General features: G+C 35.6%; 1 protein-coding gene and 2 pseudogenes across 2 annotated transcripts; 2 read left to right on the top strand and 1 right to left on the bottom strand.

Moving 5' to 3' along the window:
* Positions 1-4,645: 4,645 nt before the first annotated feature.
* On the bottom strand, positions 4,646-7,319 carry LOC149184735 (chaperone protein ClpB1 pseudogene; annotated as a pseudogene).
* A 195-nt stretch (positions 7,320-7,514) lies between these two features.
* Positions 7,515-8,353, top strand: LOC149184734 (chaperone protein ClpB1-like). The gene is made up of 2 exons (XM_089417681.1): positions 7,515-8,035; positions 8,196-8,353. Exons 1-2 carry the CDS (start codon positions 7,852-7,854, stop codon positions 8,351-8,353), a joined length of 342 nt encoding a protein of 113 aa, XP_089273807.1. The 5' UTR covers positions 7,515-7,851.
* Positions 8,354-8,428: 75 nt separating this feature from the next.
* Positions 8,429-12,964, top strand: LOC149184733 (chaperone protein ClpB1-like; annotated as a pseudogene). Its single transcript, XR_016257312.1, has 7 exons — positions 8,429-8,579; positions 8,774-8,955; positions 9,186-9,461; positions 9,586-9,926; positions 10,082-10,359; positions 10,462-10,638; positions 12,248-12,964. The product of XR_016257312.1 is annotated as a chaperone protein ClpB1-like (transcript).
* Positions 12,965-26,607: the final 13,643 nt, after the last annotated feature.

The raw sequence follows: 26,607 nt of genomic DNA, 5'->3' as shown, positions 1-26,607 counted from the left end.
AAGAATATATGTTGTGTTTTTAAAAGATGATAAGTTTGAATTTATTAACTTATCTTTTTAAATATTAACCTCCAAATAATTACATAAAGAAAATATATATATATATATATATATATATATATATGAGAGATTTAAGTATATTTTAATTTGTTATATCATCTCGCATTATAATTATTTTTCAATTTTTAGAATTGAAATACTAATGTGAAGTAAAAACCATTGTTATTCACATACACATACTTTTATAATGTTTATTTAGTATATGTTGGACTTTCAATATTGTTATTCATATCAACACAGTTTTTTAATATTTATTTAATATAAGTTGAACATTTAACTCTAATCAAGTATAATGTGTTATTTAATTAAATTTGGTTTTTAAAATATTTCATTTTTGGACATTAATTTTTTTAATAAATATATAATATTTAAATTTTTTTTATTATTTTTAATATATAAAATATAGATTAGAAAGTGATAATGTATAATATTAAATATTTATCGTATAAAAATGTTTTATGTTCAAAATGTAATGTCAAGAATATAAATTCAACATAGATATAGGTTAGAAAATTAGATAAAGTATAGTATTAAAACATTTATTTTATTAAGGAATTTTATGATATAAATGGAATCTTGTAAATACAAATTCCAGTATGAGATAAAAATAAATAAAGTTTGCTAAATCATGGTAAAATTACATTATAGTTCTAAATATTTCCCATGTTTGTTTCAAGGAAGATTTTGGGTGCATTTTTCACTTGGGGAATATAAGCTTAAATTTGGCAATATGTTTATTATAGATGATAATAAACTTAAGGAATTGACTTGTTGGTGGAGGCAATTATGGAAACTATGTTGTCCATCTAAAGCAAGCTTATTTCAATGGTGCATTTTGGAAAAAAGAAGATGCTTGGTTGGGCCTAGTTGGTGTGTTCTTTGTAAAAATGGTGAGGATACCGTGGAACATATTTGTCTTTTTGGCCCCTTTTCTTTGAGTGTGAAACTCAGTAAGAAATTATCTAGGTATTCACACAAATTGGTAAGGAGTGGAACCAAGTTGATTGTAATGTTTCGAAATGGCTAGCTATCCAATTGTTAGTTCATTTTAGTCATGGTCTATTGTGCCATGTAAATATTTTGGTGTTGTTCATGTCTAAACGAATTACACCCTCGGCATTGTTGTTGTGACTATGCAGATATAGTTGGTCATGATCCAATTCTATTGAAGATTCTAAAAATTCAGGCAATTTCTTTAAACAGAGGAAAAATATAATTGCAGAGAAAATAAAATCACTTATAGCAACACAATATATCCAGTAAATGCTCCAAAGGAATAGCATTCTATTACTATTGTTTCTTTCGAGTGTTTCTACATGATTTATTCTCCTTACATTTAGCCATTAAAAGCGGTTTGATGGATAAAAACTGACGATTGGTTTTTATACCAAATTTTATGTAAATTATAAGTAAATGAATAATATGAAAAGTAATTGTTATTTTATACTAAGTTGTCATGCATCAATTATCAACATAATCCCCCTTGATGTTGAGAAAACTCATTTCCGTATATGCGCAATTTCTGTATATGGAATCTGTGCATATACGGAAGATATGCGCATGTCTTCCGTATATGCCCAATTTCCGTATATGCCCAGTTTCTGTATATGCGCAATTTCTGTATATGGAAACTGTGCATATACGGAAGATATGCGCACATCTTCCGTATATGCCCAATTTCCATATACAGAAATTGCGCATATACGGAAACTGGGCATATACGGAAATTGGGCATATACGGAAGACATGCACATATCTTCCGTATATGCACAGTTTCCATATACAGAAATTGCGCATATACGGAAATGAGTTTTCTCAACATCAAGGGGGATTATGTTGATATTTGTTAATTGAAATGTTTCCTGTGTGTTTACATGGAAGGGGAATGAGACGTTCGAATAGAGAGGAGGGAAGGGATAAAGGAGGGAGAGATTTGGACATGTAGGGAGGGAAGGGGAGTGAGGTCGAACTTGTAAATGGTACCACAAGGGACTACCAGGGGTTGGAATATGAGGGAGGCCAGGCCATTAATTTAGCCAGCCAAACCTATAAGGTGGAAGGAGAGAAGGGAGATAAGCTAGTGAGAGGCTTGGCGATTGCGAGGGACAGAGAAGAGCGAAAGGCACACAAGCCAAAGGGGAGGGAGAAGGGAAAGGAATTGAGGGTAGTAATTGTATGGTTCGAGGGACGGGAGGGTAAGGCTGTAAGCGTCATGCGAATTGAGCACCAGGACTCTAACCCTGGGAACAGAGCAAAGAGGGGCAATTTCCAAAAAGGAAAAGGGTATATTGTATGGTAGGGGAGTGGCGCTGTTAGCTCTAGCAGAGAGGCTATTGCATGGCAGGGGAGAGGTGTTGTTGCTTCAAATAGAAATGAGGCAGATTATGGAAATTGGGCATATACGGAAGACATGCACATATCTTCCGTATATGCACAATTTCCATATACAGAAATTGCGCATATACGGAAATGAGTTTTCTCAACATCAAGGGGGATTATGTTGATAATTGATGCATGACAACTTAGTATAAAATAACAATTACTTTTCATATTATTTATTTACTTATAATTTACATAAAATTTGGTATAAAAACCAATCGTCAGTTTTTATCCATCAAACCGCTTTTAATGGCTAAATGTAAGGAGAATAAATCATGTAGAAACACTCGAAAGAAACAATAGTAATAGAATGCTATTCCTTTGGAGCATTTACTGGATATATTGTGTTGCTATAAGTGATTTTATTTTCTCTGCAATTATATTTTTCCTCTGTTTAAAGAAATTGCCTGAATTTTTAGAATCTTCAATAGAATTGGATCATGACCAACTATATCTGCATAGTCACAACAACAATGCCGAAGGTGTAATTCGTTTAGACATGAACAACACCAAAATATTTACATGGCACAATAGACCATGACTAAAATGAACTAACAATTGGATAGCTAGCCATTTCGAAACATTACAATCAACTTGGTTCCACTCCTTACCAATTTGTGTGAATACCTAGATAATTTCTTACTGAGTTTCACACTCAAAGAAAAGGGGCCAAAAAGACAAATATGTTCCACGGTATCCTCACCATTTTTACAAAGAACACACCAACTAGGCCCAACCAAGCATCTTCTTTTTTCCAAAATGCACCATTGAAATAAGCTTGCTTTAGATGGACAACATAGTTTCCATAATTGCCTCCACCAACAAGTCAATTCCTTAAGTTTATTATCATCTATAATAAACATATTGCCAAATTTAAGCTTATATTCCCCAAGTGAAAAATGCACCCAAAATCTTCCTTGAAACAAACATGGGAAATATTTAGAACTATAATGTAATTTTACCATGATTTAGCAAACTTTATTTATTTTTATCTCATACTGGAATTTGTATTTACAAGATTCCATTTATATCATAAAATTCCTTAATAAAATAAATGTTTTAATACTATACTTTATCTAATTTTCTAACCTATATCTATGTTGAATTTATATTCTTGACATTACATTTTGAACATAAAACATTTTTATACGATAAATATTTAATATTATACATTATCACTTTCTAATCTATATTTTATATATTAAAAATAATAAAAAAAATTTAAATATTATATATTTATTAAAAAAATTAATGTCCAAAAATGAAATATTTTAAAAACCAAATTTAATTAAATAACACATTATACTTGATTAGAGTTAAATGTTCAACTTATATTAAATAAATATTAAAAAACTGTGTTGATATGAATAACAATATTGAAAGTCCAACATATATTAAATAAACATTATAAAAGTATGTGTATGTGAATAACAATGGTTTTTACTTCACATTAGTATTTCAATTCTAAAAATTGAAAAATAATTATAATGCGAGATGATATAACAAATTAAAATATACTTAAATCTCTCATATATATATATATATATATATATATATATATATATTTTCTTTATGTAATTATTTGGAGGTTAATATTTAAAAAGATAAGTTAATAAATTCAAACTTATCATCTTTTAAAAACACAACATATATTCTTCCATATCAAATCCATTTAAACTTTATACATTAATATAACAAAATCAATAATTTATCAATATTAATTATGTATAATGTTATATTTATAAATATTTTTTTCTATTTTATTTTAGATATTGTTTTATTTTTATTTTCATATTTAAACATGATTATAAAGGGCTTAGTTTGAATACTATCTTATAACTATAACTTCCCCCTATTCTTCACCAATTCCAAACATTAGACTATAATGGAAAAATATTAAAAACTATTACCACTTAAAAAATAACCAAATCTTAATTATATAATCTGAAAAAGAGAAAACTAATCACAAATATTAACTTCAAATTCAAATGGAATTAAAAAACGACTAATTCCGGGGAAAAGAACAAGTAAAAAAATATTTCTAAAGAGAAAGGCAAAAAATAGCCCAATGTAAACCAAATGAGGTTTATTTGAAGCAAATGAACCACTAATATTTTATTCATTAAAACATCTTCACTGAGAGTCAAAATAAGAATCTTATAAAATATAACGAGATTATATTAACAAAACTATTAACGGTGCTAGGTTGCCTATAACATAAAACCTCCGACGTATCCAACCAAGATGACCAACAACCCACCGCAGACCTTGGCAGTGGCAGGGGAAAATGAGGCGTTGTTGCTTTTGCTGGCTTTCGAGGCAGCGGGGCTTTTGCCATGTTTGGCTTTAGCGGGCGCGAGAGCTCATTTTCCTTTGCTAACAATCAAATATTAAAGAAGTGCAGTGTAAGGGGATGGTCAGTTTTCCATGTTAGGTCACAGGCACAGGGATTGATCAACTTTCAGCTTGATCCCCTGTTTCATTTGCCATGAACATTAGAGTTGCGGGGGCGGTAAACAAAATTTGAAATGGGTGCGGCGGGAACTGGTACTTGCATCAGATGGCTATGTCATTGGTGGGTCCGCACCGGCTGCCGGAAAGGCGATAAAGGTGCCCGCCGGAGATAAACGCAGCGCCCCCATGACATACATGGCATACATAGCTGGCCAGCCTACATAAGGGCATTTAATACCCAATGTATGGCTGGTTAGCTCTTGCCCCTTTTTCCCTGCTACGCCGGTTTGCATGTCCTGGAGGTCTGACAACGAGCCGCCGCCGCTGTTCTGCAAGACGACCGAATGGTTACGATGCTCTGAACGATGGCTGTCGAAGTAGATTGCCCCGTTGTGGGCGATGGGAGAAGTCCTCCTGTCTGAGTATCGTTCCCCATCCCTAGTTATATCATCCCGTAACTGAGGACTTTAACGAAGCAGCAATGGCGCCTCCTAGCTGTTCTCGTTTTAAGGAGAGATATCTCTCTGGGTTATAAGGCCTTCGAAGTAATCCGTCAAGGTAAATTGAAATTCCACGGGTTAAGGCAACAGCCTCGTTTATCGTGGATGAAGAGCTAGGGGTGTCCTTCTCAATCCTGGGGCGTCACATCCCCCGGATTTACAGCAAGCTTCCGAACGATCCCATTGGTCGGCAGGTTTATAGGGTTCTAGCTTTTAAATTTTAATATATTTTGCCCGATCAGAATTTATTCTTGTGACTGGTTATGGGTATTTACGTTATTGTTGATATTTTCGTGTGAATATTGTAATTGGCATTCTGAGTGGAGTTTGATGGCAATACTTTGGAAATCTTAATTTTTTTGTTTTCTCTTATCGAAGCTTTAGAATTTTTGTAATTTTTATGAGTTTGAATGTAGAATTGTCTCATCACATCTTTTATTCCCGAATTTATCCGATTATTTTGCAGTCTTTGTAAATCTATTCATATTCCGCCGTTTGTCAAGCTTTTCCTGCAATGCCAAGTTAAAAGGACCTTTAATCAATCAAGGCTAATAACATATATAATATTTGCTAGATCAAAAAATTGAATCGTAGGTAACCAAGATAGGTTTCTCTTACCGGCACCCAGAACCAAATGTATTTCGTGAATAAAGAGAATAAGTTTTCCTTGAGCTTCTTCTACCTCCTTCAATACTGATTTAAGTCGCTCTTCGAATTCGCCGGCACCAGCCACTAAAGCTCCCATATCCAAAGCTATCAATCTCGCTTCTAGCAAATTGCTGTTTAAAACCATTTGAAAAACAAAATGAATTAGCGGCTCTACCAAGCTTGCATTCTGAAGATAATCCGGCCCAACACACTGTACCAGTGCGGACCCACAAAAGTCCCCAAATTTTCGGAAGGCAACATACAAACCAAAATTTGCAGACTATATATATTTGTGTGCGTGCAAAAGAGCTTACCTTGGTACATCCCCTCGAACACTACTTTGTGCCAGCCCTTCCACCACAACAGTCTTTCCAACACCAGGCTCTCCAATGAGCACAGGATTGTTCTTGGTCTTCTTAGACAAAATTTCAAGTACTCTCTGAATTTCTTTATCTCTACGAATGACAGGATCAAGCTTCCCAGCATTTTCAACCAAATCGTGGCCATATGTTTTCAAGGCCTGAAAATTAGTATCACCAGACGCAGTATCTACCTTTTTGCCCTCTCCTCTGAGCTTCTCCACTTCGGATTTCACTCTCTCTATCCTCACACCTGCCTCTGTAAAGCAATCTGAATCTTGGGAGCTTCTTAGCACTACAAGAATAAGATGATCTACTGCCAAATGAGTGTCCCCCTTGCTCTTTTGTAAATACCGAGCACGTTTGATGCAATATCTTATTTCAGTGTTAGGAGGAATACTGTCGGGGGAAGGATCTATGGATGGGAGTTTCTTCTGGGCCTGTCGAAGGACTCTCTGTACTGCTTCCACAGTTTCCTGTCCAGCTGTAGCAGCAGATGAAATCGCTTGATGGAGAATACCCCCTTCGTCCTCGGTAAGAGCTATGGCCAAATGTACAGGAGTGTACTCGGCGTGACCAGATTCTGTAGCGATCCCTCGAGCCGCGGCTAGAGTCTCGTTTGTTTTTTGTGTAAATTTCTTGGGATTCATTTTATATTGCGCTCTGTGAAATCGGTTTTGTGCGGTATCATGGAGATCCTTTTCTCTTACTTGCACCTACAGCATCATCAGCCAGAAATTGATCAGCATTACAAACAGGAAATATAAACTTTAGCATTGCAGGAAAAGCTTGACAAACGCCGGAATATGAAAAGATTTACAAAGAAGGCAAAATAATCGGATAAAATTCGCGAATAAAAGATGTGAACATTCAAACTCATACAAATTACAAAAATTCTAAAGCTTCGATAAGAGAGAACAAAAAATTAAGATTTCCAAAGGATTGCCATCAAACTCCACTCAGGAATGCCAATTACAGTATTCACTCGAAAATATCAACAATAACGTAAATACCCACAACCAGTCACAAGAATAAATCCTGATCGGGCAAAATATATTAAAACTTAAAAGCTAGAACCCTAGAACCCGTGTTGTCATACATTTGGAGGAATGGCATGGATGATAGCGTGATCAAAATCCGAAATCGCACTTCCTAAGTTCAACAAATTATAAATATTGTGCAATGAGGCGATAAAAACTACCTCAACCAAGAGACAAAAACATATTGAAGACTTCCTAAGTATTCGTATCAGACTCGGCCCTTAAACCCCAAATTACCTTTTTCACCAGAAAACCTCTAAAACAAATGAAAACCTACAAATCCAACATACCTATCAAAAACTTTCACCGCCCTAAAACCCCAAATTACGTTTTCCACTAATACAGTGTGATGGGCGGGATTATCTTCAGAATGCAAGCTTGGTAGAGCCGCTAATTCATTTTGTTTTTCAAATGGTTTTAAACAGCAATTTGCTAGAAGTGAGATTGATAGCCTTGGATATGGGAGCTCTAGTGGCTGGTGCCAAATACAGAGGCGAATTCGAAGAGCGACTTAAATCTGTATTGAAGGAGGTAGAAGAAGCTCAAGGAAAACTTATTCTCTTTATTGACGAAATACATTTGGTTCTGGGTGCCGGTAAGAGAAACCTATCTTGGTTACCTACGATTCAATTTTTTGATCTAGCAAATATTATATATGTTATTAGCCTTGATTGATTAAAGGTCCTTTTAAGTGATTGGTTTTAAGCTTCGGTTGTGAAGTAATCGTGTCGAATTGAATTTTGTTTTGTTTCCAGGGCGTACTGAGGGATCAATGGATGCTGCCAATTTATTTAAACCGATGCTTGCTCGGGGCCAACTTAGGTGCATTGGAGCAACTACTCTGGAAGAGTACCGGAAGTATGTGGAGAAAGATGCTGCGTTTGAGCGACGATTCCAGCAAGTGAGTGCTTAGTCGGGTTATTAGACGTATTAATATGGCTGTTCACACGCTTCTAGTGGTTTTAATAAATTTGTTGCTATTGATATTATGGGGCAGGTTTATGTAGCTGAACCTCGTGTGACAGACACTATTAGTATCCTTCGTGGTTTAAAAGAAAAGTGCGAAGGTCATCATGGTGTGAGAATATTGGACAGAGCACTTGTAGTTGCTGCCCAGTTATCAAGTAGATATATCACTGGTAAGTATATATATCACCGGTAAGTTGATACCTGGCTATTATGGGTGGAATAAGTTACAATATGTGTGAATTATCCCAAAAGTAGTGTTTATTACTTGATCATTTGGGGTATTATATTCTGCTCTTAATTCTTGAGAGATCAAGAACTCCTCTGAGGCGTTTTGAAAATCATTATAATCCGTTTGTCTGAACAGGGCGACATCTTCCAGACAAAGCAATTGATCTTGTGGATGAAGCATGCGCAAATGTAAGAGTTCAACTGGATAGTCAACCTGAAGAAATCGACACCCTTGAAAGGAAAGGGATTCAACTAGAAGTTGAGTTGCATGCCCTTGAAAAGGAGAAAAATAAAGCCAGTAAAGCTCGTTTGGCTGAGGTTTGTACTTGAGATAACCTTATTGCATTTTCTTGGCTGTCTTTCTGATCAGTGATCAGTCTGTAGGCATTTTTATTATGATGGGGATTCTCTGATGTAAAGATGTCTATTGAAAATTCTTTGTATGTTGGGGGGTGTTCACTGACATAGTGAAAATTGTTGGTCGGTAAGAACCGTTAGTATCATAACCTTTAAATAACTCATTTTCTTTTCTTTTCTGATTCTTATAGGTTCACAAGGAGCTTGATGATTTGAGAGATAAGTTGCAACCGTTGAAAATGAAATACCAAAAAGAAAAAGAGAGAGTAGATGAAATCCGGGGACTGAAGCAAGAATGTGAGAAATTGCAGATTGCTTGGGAAAAAGCAAAGCGTAGGAAGGCTGTGGCACAAGCTGCAAAACTATACAGGGCCCTTAAAGAAACAAAGACTGAAATTTCTAGAAAAGAAGCTATGGGAAAAGATCTCATGTTAACAGAGAGTGTGGGACCTGATCAGATTGCAGAGGTACGTTGAACGAAGTATCTATACATACCTTCCATTGAATATGAGTGACAGAATTTATGTTGGCAAACCCAATGAGAGCTATAGTGTCTGATGTTCATGATACATAACTATGTGATGAATGCAGGTTGTGAGTCGCTGGACTGGTATCCCTGTTACAAGACTTGGTCAGAATGAAAAGGAGCGACTGATAGGTCTGGCAGACAGGTTGCATGAAAGAGTTGTTGGACAAGATGAGGCGGTTCAAGCGGTTGCCAAAGCTGTGTTAAGATCGCGGGCTGGACTTGGAAGACCTCAACAGCCGACTGGATCTTTCCTATTCTTGGGGCCCACTGGAGTTGGCAAAACGGAACTTGCAAAGGCTCTTGCAGCTCAATTGTTTGATGATGAAAATCAGCTGGTCCGTATTGATATGTCTGAATATATGGAGCAACATTCAGTTGCAAGGCTCATAGGTGCTCCTCCTGGGTATGTGAACAGCTAGATGTTTCTAATTGAGATTAGTTGATAGCCAGACACTCAATTGGTTGACAGCAAGACGCCTTTTTTTGTATAGTTGTATTTATATTTTTGCTCGATTTGTTGTTGTAATGTACTAAAATGATTTGATGTTGTAATGGCAGTTATGTGGGTTATGAAGAAGGGGGGCAACTGACAGAAGCAGTAAGGAGAAGACCCTATAGTGTTGTTCTTTTTTATGAAGTTGAGAAAGCACACACTTCAGTCTTCAACACTTTGCTTCACATGCTTGATGATGGTAGACTTAAGGATGGACAAGGTCGCACTGTTAGTTTCTCAAACAGTCATTATCATGACATCCAACCTTGGAGCAGAGCACTTGCTTGCTGCATTGTTTGGCCACACAACAATAAAAACCGCAAGAGAGAATGTCACGCAAGAAGTATGCACAGGCATTCCTGGACTTTGTGTATGCATCTTTTTCATATAATTTTATCACGAAGTTGACTGCGGTGCTTTGACATGCCCTTGAATATTGTTGCAGGTTAGAAGACATTTCAGGCCAGAGTTATTGAATAGACTTGATGAGATAGTTGTATTTGATCCTCTTTCTCATGATGAGCTCAAGAAAGTTGCTAGACTACAGGTGAAAGATGTAGCAATTCGTCTTGCAGAGAGAGGTGTTGCTCTGGATCTTGTTCTTCAGAAAGCCTATGATCCTGTAAGTAATCACCTTGTTTCTTGTTTCTTTTTTATTCAGTCTAACTTGCCAGGGGATGTGCCCCCGACCCTAATAAACTTGACACTGCATCTCCTTCACGAGTCGCTTCTCCCTTTCCCTATTGCAGGGGACATGACCCACTCCTTGGAAACATGTCTCCACATCATAGGAGATGTTGTGGGAGGGTTCACTGACTAAATTCGACTTACCTCCCTTTGAAACAATCTAGAATTGCGATTTATATGTTCTATTCTGATGCCTGGTATTTTTCATTCATAATGTTTGCTCGGTGTTCTTCATGTACAGTGATTTTATTCAAGGTCTGATTTCTATTTTCCATGCCCTGTCATATAAACCTGTGTGGAAAGTTATTCTAGGAGTTTGATGTTTTGCAGAGTTTTGGTGGTGGTGGCCAACAGTGAATATTAAAAGAGCAGGACTTTTCAGTTTACAATTTCATTTTCTCAGATTTTCAATTCTCTCAATTTTCGCTTTCAGTTTCAGATTTTCCGATTTTCAATTTCGATGCTCTTCATTTCGATTTTCACATAATGTTCTTCATACAAACTTTCACATAATTAGTGAAAGAATCCTATTGATATAAATTCCAGGTATTTTTAATTATTCATACATCAAAAAAAATATAAATGTGTATCTTGATGTTCCCTCCTAACATGATTTTAAAAAGTGGGTACTCAGCTTTGTATATTGCCCTTCGGGAAGCCTATCATCCTGGAATTGTTTCAGTTTCTTATTCAGAGTCTGTTTTGCCAGGTGATGTGTTCCCGACCCCAGTAGTCATGGCTTTGCATTTCCCTATCCCGGGGATGCTTCTCCCTGTTCCGTGGGACTTGATCCATATTCCAGAAACGTCTCCCCATCCCGTGTTCGGTAGTGGGAAGGGGCCTCTGACCAAATTTAATGTACCTCACCTTGAAACAATCTGAAATTATTATATTGTTTGATTTGATGCTTAGAATTTTCATTATGAAGGGTCTAACTGGAGTCTTTCATGACCAATGATCAGATTTTATGTCTTATTTGCATTTTCAATGGTCTGTCATATATTTTGCATGAACCTGTCTAGGGAGTAATTTTAGTCTGATATTTTTGCTGGCAGTGGGTGGTGGTGGCCAACGGTTGATCTTTAAGAGATGTGAACTCTTCATTAAGAGATGTGAACTCTTCAGTTTACAGAGTTGCTTTCTGAGATTTTCAATTTTCTCAATTTTCACATTCAGTTTCGGATTTTCTAATTTTCACATGCTTTTCTTCCTTCTGTATGGATCCCATCGATATAAATTTCAGTTCTGTTATTTAAATTTTAACATTTTCCCCTCGCACTTGAACTTTAAAAATGGGGTGCTGCCTGTCTCTGCGTACTCAACGAACTTAGTTCAAAGTATATAGTAAAGGGATGTTTTTGGTGTGTTCGCCGATTAATATAAATTAATGCATTGTTTATTTGTTAATACTAGTGAAGCAGGAAGGATCATTATTAGCCTTTGTGGTTTACGGGCAATTTAGGTCAAAATGTGTGAGTAAATGCAAGGTGGGGATTCTCATTTAAAACCTCTAAATGGATAACGTGGAAACGTGGTACTTGCAGGTTTATGGTGCTCGCCCCTTGCGACGATGGTTGGAAAGTAAAGTTGTCACTCAGCTATCTTGGATGCTCATCGGTGGGGAGATTGATGAGAACAGTAGAGTATACATTGATGCAGTGCCTGAGCAGCAGACATTATCTTATCGCGTGGACAGGAATGGGGAATCGTTAACCAAATCACTGGTGCAAAATCGGATATCTTGATAGAAATTCCGAATTCTGCCTATTTTAATGCTGATGCATCCCAGGCAGTAAAGAAAATGAGAATTGAAGAAATAGACGATGATGAGCCAATGGAAGATTAGACGGTGAATGATGGCATCTTCTAGGAACTTTCAGCTTATTTTTTGTGATGATGCTAGTATAACTTGAGTTTGAGTGCCTTGTAATGTGTTTTTGAGTGGGATTAAGCTAAATGGCAATGCTTAAAAGGTTTCGATGTAAACTTATTGCTATATATTAATAAAGAATCGTATTTTTCCTTCTCAACCAATTGTAAGGGAGCACTCTCTTTTTTGCTGTTAATAACATTATTAGGGTGTGTGTTCAAAGTTTCAAACCAGTTGAAAGGTTGCTGCATATGATGACTTCTACAAAAATTAGACCATGTTGAATCCTTCCATCATCTGCAACTGCTTTTTCTGCAAACTTGTTTCATCCAGTTTGCAAAAAAGAGTTTCAGGATCTGTACTCCATGGGTTAATATAATTAATTTTGAAAGGTGTGGATGTGTGTAGTTTTTTGTGAGCTTCCGCCTTCCTCTCAAATGGAGAACTCTAGTCTACCATAAATTCTATTATAGAACAGAATGTGTAGTGTTTTTTATTTATTTATAAAATGTATAATTTTAATATTTTAATTCATGAAATGTATATTTTACAATTTTGATGGATTAGGTTTAATGTTTGGAGTGTTGTGAATTATAAGTGGATCGAGATTATTCAAGTTTTTGGATTGGTTATTTTTATGAATATCTCTATGTGTCGCTCGTCATCTTTGTTCTGTGTCTTTTTTGCTGGGTTAAAGATGAAAATTTTCGAAGATTATTAAGTTTCATTTGTTTTTTTCGTTGGGTTTTAGGTCAAGGGATTTCTTTGAGATGTACGTATTCATTAAATTACACATTTACTTGATTCAGTTATATTCATTAAATTATATTAACCTCATTTAGTTATATTATATTCATTAATTCATATAACCCCGATTGTGGGAAATACAACCTACCACGTGGCACCCACGTGGTTATCCATGCCATTGCCATGCCATAAGTCAGCCGCTGACCCAACCCTACCTTAATTAGGCTATCGGCCTAATTAAGCATCAACTTCTTCGTCAACACTTTTGTCAACACTCAACCTACCACGTGGCACCTACGTGGTTATCCATGCCATTGCCATGCTATAAGTCAGCCGCTGACCCAACCCTACCTTAATTAGGCTATGGGCCTAATTAAGCATCAACTTCTTCGTCAACACTTTTATCCTGCTCAGATCGATCTGGTGAGGCACTTTCAACTGTTGATTTGAAGTGTGTTTTCTGTTGCTGATTTTTAGGCCGATAGGTTTTGATATTTGGCTACTGCGCTGCATGCATGCCCTTACTTCAACCGCAAGTACCGTTGGAAAATCCCTAAAAAGAAGAAAGATCGTCGAATGATCACGAGAATTGGTATGATTTAGCTGGTTTAGCGAAGAATGGAGGCTATAAAGCTGGGAAACGAAACAAAAATTTTAGAAGGTTAATGAGAAAAAAATAATAATAGTTGTTCCTTTAAAGGAGAAAATTGGTAAAGATGCTAGGCTATGCATGAGCGGTAGAGTGAAGAGCAACAACGGCAGCGGCACATGTTCCTTGTCCCAAGTCATGGTATAGTTGGCGATTCTTCCAGTGTTAAGTTTTTCTCTAAGGTAATCTTATGCTCTAACTTTATGATCTAACCGACCTTTTGTATTTTAATTGCGTGAATTGATTTGAAAATAAATCAAATTTACAAAACAGATTACAGGGGTTGCATCTTCAATAATAATAACAAGTTTACTGTGTAGAAATGGAGGGTATATGTTTTTATACCAGATTTTTCATTATATTATTTATATATAGGTGTTAGATCAGGTATCCTAGAGTGGCGCTTTGTTTTTTTCCCTCTAGATTCGTTTTTGTTAGGTTTCAGAAGGAGCTTTCCCTGAAAACCTAATCTTCTTTGCCAGTCAATGCCAGTGGATTTTTCTGTGTTTCGGGAAGAAAGATTTTCGCGGATCAAAGTAGTATCTCTCGGATTCACAATTTAAGATCTTCTAGTCTATGGGGTGGTGGTATAATGTCAATCCAAGTTCAAATTCCACTGGTACAAAAGTTGCATCCAAGACCAGTTGGAAGTCATGGCGACCTTGACATGTAAAGATGCAGCGCATCAAATCGGAAGCGGTTCTTTTTGCAGGGAGGCTTCAACTATTTGTTTCTAAAAATGACATGTTATAATGGATTCATCGGTCGGTTCAGGGGGATTTCTATGCAGGTTGATTGTTTGGTGGGTGGTGCTGGGTTATTGGTCAGCAAGGAGACATATGTTGTGTTGTGGGTGGAGGGATAGCAAGGAGACATGTGTTGTGGGTGGAGGGATATCTCTGAGCGCCTAATGTTTGGATAGGATTGACAGAATAGGAATAAATTAGAAGGATGATGAATTTGCTATTGGGTAGTTATAGGAGGGTGAGAAAATGGCCCTATTATGTCGACATTTTTAGCTAGAAATTGAGAGTTGAGATTAAGGATGATTTGTGTAACAAATTTCGTGTTAATGAATGCCTGGTATTACCCACAAAGCAAGTTGACTCTTGATTGATATCAATCACCGTGTTGTATGGAATTTCTGGTTTGTGCTTGATTTATGGAACTTTTCTTTTGTAGAGATACATTTGATCAGCCTCTTTTTCTGTGGTGTTGTGCCATTTGTTCATCATATTTGGGTTTCTTTGCACACTAGATTTATCCAATATTCTGTATCTGGCAGTTGGCGACATACTTTTAGAGTATTGCCATATGAATTAGGTTATCTTTCGCACTCCCGATGTATGTAGTGAGTTTGAGGGTCCATGTTTTTAGATGGGGTTTTGTTGCGCTTTGGTAATAGCCTCTAATAATACTTCTTCTGGTGCTATCAGGAATGCCTGATTACATATTTGTACGACTTAAACTGCTCTAAAGTGATTCAAGATCACTGTGAAGCCTTGGAAGTATTCCGAGAGTCTACTTTAAAAAGGTCTGAATACAAAATTCTGAAACGCTGATATGCTTTGATACTGCATTTGGTGAGAGACACTACACAAATAGCAGATATATTATTTTGAGATAATTTTTGTTAATGTTTAGCAAATGATCGAAAACTCATTGGAATGAAAAGAGTGCATGCAGTGTAGGTATAGTGTGGGAGTGTGAAGGGCCTAGATCAATACTGGAAATGAAAATAGTTAAAGAACTATGTGGGAAGGAATGATGAAATATGTGGGAATCCTGGAATCAATCCACAACCCTACGAGCAAATCTAATAGAAATTCTCTATCTCATAATCTGAGGAAGGCACCCTATAGAAAATATCTCTTTTACTATTGATGAGCTCAATAGATGATTAGTTATCACACGGTGGTAGAGTTTGCATGTTATACATATGTCAGAGTTTGTTTTATATAATTATGGATTTTCTTGTATGTGAAAACTTGTTTTTTCCCCTTTATTGGGAAAATTGAGAAAACGGAAAGATTGACTAATATTTATTAGTGTTGTAGCTTCACTTCATTTGCATGTTATTGCATTTGCCTGACGTCGTTCATGATGTGGACAATTAGATATCTTTCTGTATATTGGTATCAATAAATGTAAATAAATATATGTAAACATCTTTCTCTCCATTTGCATTTACAATTTAATTGACATTCATGACGTGGACAATTAGATAGCTTTTCTATATAATGATGTAAATAAATGTAAACAGGATTTGTATGTTTTGCTTATTTGTTCTCTTTTCTTAATATTTTGTAATGATGAATGAAGAGAATTTTGAAATTATTTGAATTTCCAGGATCGCCGTAAAATCAGCGTCGGAGATTGTGCACTTTTTTCAGGCTGGTAATGCACCGCCTTTCATTGGGATTATTCATTGCTTGACTTCAGAGGAGGAGGGTCACGTGAAGCTAAGTGTAAACTGGCTTTATCGACCAGCTGATGTTAAGGTAGGCAAAGGGGTTTTGCTTGAAGCTGCACCAAACGAGGTCTTCTATTCATTTCACAAAGATGAGATATCAGCTGCCTCATTGCTTCATCCATGTAAAGTTGCATTTCTCAGGAAAGGCGTTGAAATTCCTTCAGGCATATCTTCATTTGTGTGTAGGAGAGTTTATGACACTACGAACAGGTGTTTATGGTGGTTAACTGATCAAGACTACACTGATGTAAGTTTTCCCACACCATACCTGGTTAAATGATGGAAATAGGGCACTTGTTTAGATTTTCATTTTTTCTATTTGTATATCTAAATGTCATGCTGGGTATGCTAAATACATGTTTGAAGGGGTGTTTATTTTGGAGGAGTATTGTTGTCCTCAATGACTTGAGAATCAGCGTACGAGCAACCTCTGATGATCAAAGTTCAAATTTGTCTATGATGCAGTGCAAGTATATAACACTTTGGACTCAAGGATCGAGGTTTCACAAAGAGGATTAAATTGATGAATATTTTTGATATTTCATATTGTTGACAAAAGACATTCAATTAGCATATCTATTGATGCCAGTTCGTTGGTCCTAAAGAAATCAGATACTGGATGTTGTAAAAGTTCTACTTTACAAGTGAAACATATCTGGCAGATATTGGATATCTATTGATGCCAGGTCGTTGGTCCTAAAGAAATCAGATACTGGATGTTGTAAAAGTTCTACTTTACAAGTGAAACATATCTGGCAGATATTGGATAATTGTTTTTCTTTATTTTTTCTTTTCCCTCCAACTTGCATTTCAGAACATCTTTTTTCCCACTTTTTCCATTGGATATAATTGCTATTTGGAGCTAATTTCCAATTTTAAAGCAGTCCACGATTACTCTACATTGATGAACAAAGTTAAATTGAAGGTTTAAAATTTAAATGGATTTGTTGTGCCAAGGTTCCATTCTTGTTGAATTCTCCGGAATGGGAGTGTCTTTTGTTTTATTGATTGGAATCCTGTCCAGGCTGACTTTTGAGTGTTTTTTGTTTTATTGATTGGAATCCTGTCGAGGCTGACTTTTGAGATTAAGTTATTTGACAGAGACATGGATTTAAATAAAGAGATATAAGGGGAGGTGCAACTTTTGTGAATGATTTCTTCCTCAGCACTATTTTGTAGGATGGCTTCTTTATGTAAAAGTTTTCGTTTGATTAGCCAGTAATCAGTTATATAATTTCAATGATAGCAGTTTGCAAAAAAAATTCAATGATACAATTTGTTGTTTTAAAATGCCCAAGCAGTGAGTTATAACATTTACTCACGCACTTAAAAATTTGGAACTGGTTTGATCTTGATCCTCTTAATGATTAAAGTATTTTGTTTGATCTCAAAGTAGTTCTTTCAATTTGGTTGGTTGTATATTTATTATTTTGAAAGATGTACTTTTTTCGGGACTATTCCTTATAGCAGGCAACAATTAGCTTGTGAAAGTAACCCAACGCCTAATCCTATATTCATCTGGGACTGTACATGTCTTTGAAATTATCACAATTTAATAATCTTATTGGCCTCTCTTTCTTTCTAAGTTGCAGGAAACGCAGGGGGAGGGTCCGTTACCGTACGAAAACGAAACGGAAACGCGTTTCGCGTACCGTACGGCCTGGAAACGCGTTTCCGGCCGTACGGGCACGTTTCCCGAAATGGAAACGTGCCCGTACGGCCAGAAACGCGTTTCCAGGCCATACGGGCCCTGTTTCCTCCAAAAAATCACTTGTTTTTTAATTTTATTTTTTTTTCTAATTAGTTTGTAAATTTTTTTAGGGTTTCTAAGTTGTTCTAGAAACCATTTCTAAAGTTAATCTTAATGTTAAAATGTTTAAGTAAATGTATCATTAATGCTTTATGATTGCACATATGTATGTTAATAATTTTTAAATGTTTTTAATATATATATATATATATATTATATATATATTCGCGTTTCCCCGTTTCCAAAATTTGGGGAGGTCGCGTTTCGTTTCGCTTCCGCGTTTCGTTTCGCTTCCCCGTTTCGTGCAACTTAGCTTTCTTTTTTTGTTATATGAGGGGGGCATCGAGACTTCAAAAATTCTCGGGATTCAATCAAAGATCGACTACAGAACTGACACATTCGAGGTGCTCGTGATTCGTGAGCGGAATTATGAGAAGAGTATTTTTGGTTTCAATGGTGATGTTGTAATGTACTCTATACATATCTCTAACTTTGATATATTTGTGAGCTTATAATATGTTACAATGTTATCTTTTTTATCCTTTTCATCTAAATGTGTATTTACATTAAGAATGTTTTGGATTTATTAACATAGCGAATCATAAGTTTCCATAAATTAAAAATGAAAATTTGTGTGGACAACTTTCTTTCTTCTTGGTAGAGTATTTGGATTTTGCTCTATGTATGTGCATAATTCTTTCCAAAGGGAATTTGTTTATGTAATTGGCTTGCTTTTCGCTCCCTAAGTATTCAATCTGGTTGGGTAGAGAAGCATTGTCAAATGGTAGGGGATAGTCATGGTGATTATTGCCTTGGTCACTAGAAAGCTTTGTAGATTCTTGGCCATCTATAGAGGTTTCTTAATTTTAGGTAATTAACTTACTCTAAAATTAAATAAGACATTCAATGTGTTCCGTGTAATATAGATATAAACAAAACATCTCAAGAAAAGTAATTGCACAATGATCCAGTTCAAGAAAACGAGGTTTTCCAAAAACCAATTAAGACTTTCAACCTTTTCGGCTTATTTTCTTATATCAAACATTTGTGCAGGGTTTCAACCAATTAACATTTCATTGAGTATATATCTACAAATCAAGGATTTTGGGATCAAATCCCACAAAGCAATTCTATACCTGCTCTTCAAATTCCTTCAAGCTTTTGAAAGTAAAACCAATGAATTATCAATATAATTTTACAATAATAAAAAACAATTAGAAGGCCTTTAGCCAACTCAAATTGCTTATCTGTTAGGCTTGAACCAACATCTCTTCTAGAGAAATTCAACAATTCTAATTTAATACTCCTATCGGCCTCTCTTTGTACCTTTTGGGACAATTGCTAGTATACATATAATGAGTAAACCCCCATGGTGTGCACATGACGACTAGTCGATCGACCCAACCCTCGATTAACAAGGCCCACTTAACTTCCTTGGTGGTTGGGGTTGGCCCACTCGAGTGAAAACCCAATTGTATTCCATGGTAAACCTTTGACCGCCAAACCCTCAACCATACTTGTTTTCATGACATCACCAATCCACATGGCCTCCTCCGGGGAACTTGCCACATGTCCCCTGAAAATGGCCCACTTGGGCCCTAAAAACAATTGTTTTCGTCTTCTACGTGGCATGCCATTATGGTGCCACACCACCCTTTTGCATACATCATCTTCCATGTGACCATGGTCCCCACCAAACTTTCGACCCTTGTGAGTGACAATTTCTCATTCTAAACAAATTTGGGACTTGGTCGACTCATGTGGCCCCAAGTAGTTCACTAGGTTCCATTAATTGGCGGAGACAATGTAGGGAAATCAACAATGTAAATTGAAATGCGCAACCCCCAATCAATATGCCCTTGTAAGTGACAATTTCTCATTCTAAACAAATTTGGGACTTGGCCGACTCATGTGGCCCCAAGTAGCTCACTAGGTTCCATTAATTGGCGGAGACAATGTAGGGAAATCAACAATGTAAATTTAAATGCGCAACCCCCAATCAATATTTTGACGCGGGGTTCCAACTTTCCCATCTGACGACTCCCAGCCCATGGGAAAATCAATGGCCAACAGTAAACGCAGACCCCCCCCCCCCCCCCCTTTTCCCTTTCCCCCCTCCCCGCACCCCTTTGCGATGTCACAGAAGGGGGTCTACAATCTTGGTTCCGGAGCACGATTCCACCCTCTACAATAGATGGTCTTTGTTCCTCGCAAGCATCCAATGACAAATATCAAGTGTGGGCCCCCCTTCTCCCCACTGACATCATGGGGGGGCGGGGTTCACACTCCACTGTAGTCATTTATTCACCAACCCATCACAATTATTGATTTTTACCACACCCAGGGTTCTAACCCTTGGTCCTAACACTTGACCATAAAGCCCCTTAAGGCTTGAGGCCCCATCCCAAAGACCTTGGTGGCTCTGATTATTGTCCTCATCTTCATCAGGGTTTTGACTTGGCATCCATAAAGCCTATGCCTTAACCCCTAGCCCTTTCACTAGGTCACATGCCCCGCCATGTGGCCGAGAGCTAATCCCAACTTCAAGCCACTAATCATGGCATAATAATGTTATTATGATTATATAAATATGTATATATATTCACAGAGGTTTTACTGAGGCCTTGGTGTTACAAAGCATATTGTCACTGTCCCTGTACTCCCGTTCCTTGATCCTGGAGGATGTTATGAACATAATTTATATAAAAATAAATAAAAATAGATAATAAATAATAATCATAATAATATAAATATAATAATAAATAATAAGTAAATTAACTAATGGTTAGTTAGTTAATAATAAAAAGGCATATTTTAGAGACATGCTTGTTCATGAAAGGGTACTTACCTGGCTGTATATTCAGTACCCTCATTGTTATTTGTACTCATCCTACATCAATTCTTTTATATAATATACCCTTTTCATTAACTGTCCTAAAATGGATGTATTTGTCTACGAAGTATTTTAATATAATATTTACTTTGCGTATAGGACTTTTGGTCATTACATTAGTATCAGAGCATCCTCTGGTCGCTCAACCGCTGCACATATTCGTGCATTCTTTGATCTAGGTTTTTGACTGTCAAATTCATCAACACTGTTTTTGTTGAAGCGTTTCTTTACAATAATTTGGAGTTTCTCCATTTCGCTATCAAGCATTTGGCCATTCAATATATATATATATATATATTCGTGCATTCTTTGATCTAGGTTTTTGACTGTCAAATTCATCAACACTGTTTTTGTTGAAGCGTTTCTTTACAATAATTTGGAGTTTCTCCATTTCGCTATCAAGCATTTGGCCATTCAATATATATGTATATATATATATATATATATATAGAGAGAGAGAGAGAGAGAGGAAATAAAAAGTCAAAAAACAAAAATTAAAAAGAAATAAAGAAAATAAAATCAATTTAAAAAGAAAGAAGAAAAAAATAAAATAAAATAAGTACATATATGATAAAAAGTGCATAATAAAGATAGGTGGAAGTCTTTCCAAATTTATTTAGAACTATACGTAAGAGAAGTTTTCCAAATTTATTTAAAACTATACGTAAGAGAAGGAAGAGTAGATAATATTATTTTGATTCTTCATTAATTGATTTACAAGCCGTGGTTATAGAAGTCCGTGTTAACTGCCCATGGTATTTTAAAAGTAAAAGAAAAACAAAAGAAGTACACAATCTCTTTATGTGAATGGTAAGTTTTACTTTTTACGTAGAGAAACTTGTTGTTTTAGAAACCCGTGATAATTTCCCATGGTATTTTAAAAGTACAAGAAAAACAAAAGGAATACAAAATCTCTTTACGTGAATGGTAAGTTATACTTTTTACGTGAAGAGTAGATAATATTATTTTGATTCTTCATTAAGTGGTTTACAAGCCCGTGGTTTTAGAAACCAATTGTAAGTTATACTTTTTACGTGAAGAGTAGATAATATTATTTTGATTCTTCATTAAGTGGTTTACAAGCCCGTGGTTCTAGAAACCAATGGTAATTGTCCGTGGTATTTTAAAAGTAAAAGAAAAACAAAAAGAATACAAAATCTCTTTATGTAAATGGTAAGTTTTACTTTTTACGTTAACCGAGTCAAAAGTACATAAGTGAACATATATTTTATAATATACGCCAAAGGTGAATAGCCACGTTTCACTAGGGTTGTAACTTTTCAAAAAGAAAAAGAAAAAATATTATAAATAAAATATATATATAAAGAGAAGTATTATATTATAAAGGGGTATTTAAAGAAAAGTTCACGTCATAAAATTATTGAAAATATATATAAGTACAAAGCGGGTATTATTATAAAAGGTTTCATAAGGATAAAATATCAGTTAAGAGTTAAGAGTTTACGTTAAAGTGAAATTGAATTAAATTTTAAGAGTTATATGAAATTTAAAAGACAATAAGATATTTAAAAAAAAGCCAATTGAAACAATATTTAAATATTCTTTTTAAAGTACAAAAAGAAAAAAAGGAAAAAAACGCAAGTAGAATTATATAAAAAGAATACAAAAGAGTTTTGAAATATTAAGAATAATAGGAAATTGGATTAAAAGAGTTTTGAAAAATTATATATATATATATATATATATATATATATACATATATATATTAAAAAGGCACTTTTAAAGGAGGCTTGAAGTACAAAGTTCAAAGGAACTTTAAATATAATACCTTAAGTCATCACGACAAAACAAATGGGATCAATCATTGAAAAAAGAATGATGGAGCTCAATTCTAAAATGATGAAAGAAGAAAGGTTTTCCTATAATGGTCTTTTAGTTACAGATCATAGAGTAATTACATTAAAAGGAAATATCCAAGGAAGAGAAGTTAATATCGCCATCAACCCAAGCAATGATAAAAATTATATCAACATCAACTTGGCAAATCAACTATTAATTCCAGAGCTAAGCATTGGTGTAAAGAAAAATATTTTTGACCAAAACAAGTATAAAATTAGTGATCTACAAGTGACAATAGGTCATTATGACTACATATCTCAATTTCATGTTGTAAGGACGGATAGAAACACTGACATCATACTTGGTCAACCCTGGTTTAAGGATTTGGGTACATTCATGTTACACATAAAGAAATAAGTTTTGACGTTCATTTATAAAGGTAAGATGGTCATGTTTCGAGACATAACAAGTAAATCAAAATCAAAAAAATCTTCATTAGAAGACCCTAAGGATATCTCAGATTTGATGTTTCAAGATAACGAAAAAACTATATCAAAGAGGCAAAAAGAGCTTGAAGAAGTCATTTGCAGCAGAGACAAAGAAATTTTGCGCCTAAGAGATCACCAGGAAAAAATACTCGAACAAGTCAAAAAGGCTAAAACATCAAAGAAGGAACTTAATCAGTGTTTATTAGAACAAGAAGAAGAAAAATTATGTTTAAAGAGCCTTAACCAAACATTAGTAGAACAAATCAAGTGTTTAAAAGATGAGAAGCGTGAAGGCCAAAATAAAGTTGACTCAGAGAATGAGGAATGCTTACATCTCAAAAATCATAATCAAAATCTTCTCAAATAGAGTAAAACACTTAAGGACGATAAGAAGTCATTGACGAATAGGTTCAAAGAATTTGTCGCAAAGGAAGGATCAAAATCTCTAAATGTAATAGTCCACACTGAAGAAACAAAGATCAAGACCACTAATCTCGCAGTTCAGGCAAATCCAAACCTTACTGAAGTAAAAACGTACTCAGATGTTGTCGTTCAAACAGAGGACACCCCAAATAAAGATTCAGTAGTTAAGTCAACAACAACAATGCCTGGTGGCAATCAAGAAACTGTCATAAAAACATTAAAGTTCAAACAAGAAAAACTCCTTATCTACATCCGAATCACAAGAGTAGACATCTTAATCAATCTACAAATATGCATCACTCAGAACATAAACAACAAACTTATGTTACAAAGAATACTAAAGTGAGCTCAATTCAGTCTATTGATAACAATTTGTTACAAAATTCCAGTAATCAGAAGATTCCACAGAAGGTTAATCTAGGATGGTCTGATCCATTCTCAGTAAGACAATTTTATATATCACTCCAAGGCTCATATCAACTTGTATCGACAAAGATGATTGTTCCGAGACAAGAAGGCATTCGTAGCAGAAAACGATATCAAGCAGAAGATATTCGTAGCAGAAAAGAGATCAAGCCTTTCTTCAACAAGCTTTGAGGACAAAGCTTTTTGAAGGAGAAGGCAATGTTATGAACATAAATTATGTAAAAATAAATAAAAATAGATAATAAATAATAATCATAATAAAATAAGTATAATAATAAATAATAAGTTAATTAACTAATGGTTAGTTAGTTAATAATGAAAAGGCATGTCTTAGAGACACACTTGTTCGTGAAAGGGTACTTACCTAGCTATATATACAGGACCCTCATTGTTATTTGTACTCATCCTACATCAATTCTTTTATATAATATACTATTTACATTTATTGTCCTACAATGGATGTATTTGTCTACGAAGTATTTTAATATAATATTTATGTTGCGTATATGACTTTTGGTCGTTACGGAGGACCTCTACAGTGAACTCCGCATGCTTTTCCTTCATGAAGAAACTCTCATTATGTCCCTTTTCCTGAGCAGATCATTTTCCTTTGGTTTTGCCTAGTTTACAACACTGGTGCTAATGGCCTTTGTCTCCCCCGCGTCGATGTGCAGAGATTAGCACTACTCGCGCCAACCAGAGCGACTGAGCTGCGTTTCAGTCGCGTTGGTCCTGTTATGGAGAGTTTTTTAAATTAGAGCCAAAGCTTCGAGCTCTAGAAGCTTCGTAATGGAAGTTTGGTAAATGGTTTGGCCGGATGGGGTCGAGGATGACAGTTTGGGCTCCTTCCCCTATAATGATGGAATTACCTCAAGGGATAAGTCCTTCTCCCATGAGAAGAGGATCCATCTCCCATCCATATTTCCTATATAAACCTCCCTTCTTCCCAAGCACAAACTAGTGTGTGAGTGTTATAGTCACAGTTGATAGTTTTGGCTGAGTGTGAGTATACTATTTTGGATTAGACAAGCAAGTTATTACTAGTTGTAGCCATCTAGTTGTGTGAGGGAGAAGTGTGTTTGGTTTGGAGTGAAGCCTAAAGGGAAGAGCTTTAAAACTATTGTTGTTTGAAGCCATCGTGGAATGCTAGCAGAAGTGTGTGGGAACTTGGTCTTGTCAGAGGAAGACTGCAACGTCAAGACGAATGATTGTAATCTCTCTTTGATATTAATATATGCAACTATCGATTGATTTCCTACATGTTTTGTAATATTACATATTCATGTCTTAATGTTTCTTGACTTATTAAGTAGGTTGAATTGCAATTTGTCTATTATTATGTTTGTGTGTTGTTGTTGTTTACTTGTTTCGGGAGTTTGAAGAAGGAAGCAAGAGATTGCTGGAGCGAGCGAGCGAGGACATCATCAAGAAGGATAAGCAACCAAGAGGTAAGTCTTCTTGATTGATTCTAACCTAAGGAAATCTTTCATAGAATGTATCTGTTGTGGCTAGACCCATTATCGGGTTAGAGGAATTCGTTCGTGTCCGCACTTATAATTTTACTTCACCACAAATTGGCGACTCTGCTGGGGAGATCCCATCTTTTTGTTTGTTTTGGATTTCATGATTTCGTGATAACTTTTTTAGTTTCACGTTTTCCATTTGGTTCTTTTTCTTTTCTCCTACTTACTGGTCTGAGTCTAAAATTCATAGTAGCAGATCTGGTCCCTGGTTTGAATTTTTTTATTTATTTTTCCTTAGTTACCTTGGCCATCGCGTTTAATCTACTGATAGTCGCGCTGACCAGCGTGAATTGCTGAGAAACAGTCGCGCCAACCAGCCTCTGGCGCTTGTTGTCAGTTAGGTAGTCGCGTCGATGCCTGTAAGTGAAGATTAGGGCTTGAACCCAATCTTGACTAGTGTGTTATACTCTTGTGTTTTTGACCCCGTGAGCGTTTTTGATTGTTTTCTCCCTGATTAGAAAGCTACTTTTCATTTGGTTTCACTTGCTTGTTGGCTTGTCATCTTTCTATTCAATTGATTGAGTCATTGAGTGGCCATCGACACTAGGGCATCTAGTTAGTCACCGATTCAGCAGCTTGTGTACTCACTAAGTCCGGTTGTAGGTGTGTTTACTCCTTGAATTTGCTTTTTGGTCATTTTACGACTTTGACCTCTTTTTACACAAGTTTGAAAAAGTTTTGTTTACTAGCTTGAACGTCTCTTTCCAGCATAGATTACATTGTTGCCTTGAGTTTGGTAAAGCCGGTTTTTCATTGACCTAAATGAACTTCTCTTTTCATGTTTTTATCTGCTTGAAGAACTCATTGTTTCAAAAACTTTTATCATTGAACATTTGTATGTGAATTTGTTTCGTTGTTTCAT

The sequence above is a fragment of the Pinus tabuliformis genome, chromosome 3_2 (assembly GCF_031772625.1).
Source record: "Pinus tabuliformis cultivar Carrire ecotype Pingquan chromosome 3_2, CPIR1, whole genome shotgun sequence".
Lineage (NCBI taxonomy): Eukaryota > Viridiplantae > Streptophyta > Pinopsida > Pinales > Pinaceae > Pinus > Pinus tabuliformis.
The sequence above is the reverse complement of the archived record's forward strand: the minus strand, read 5'-3'. Positions and strand labels throughout refer to the sequence as shown.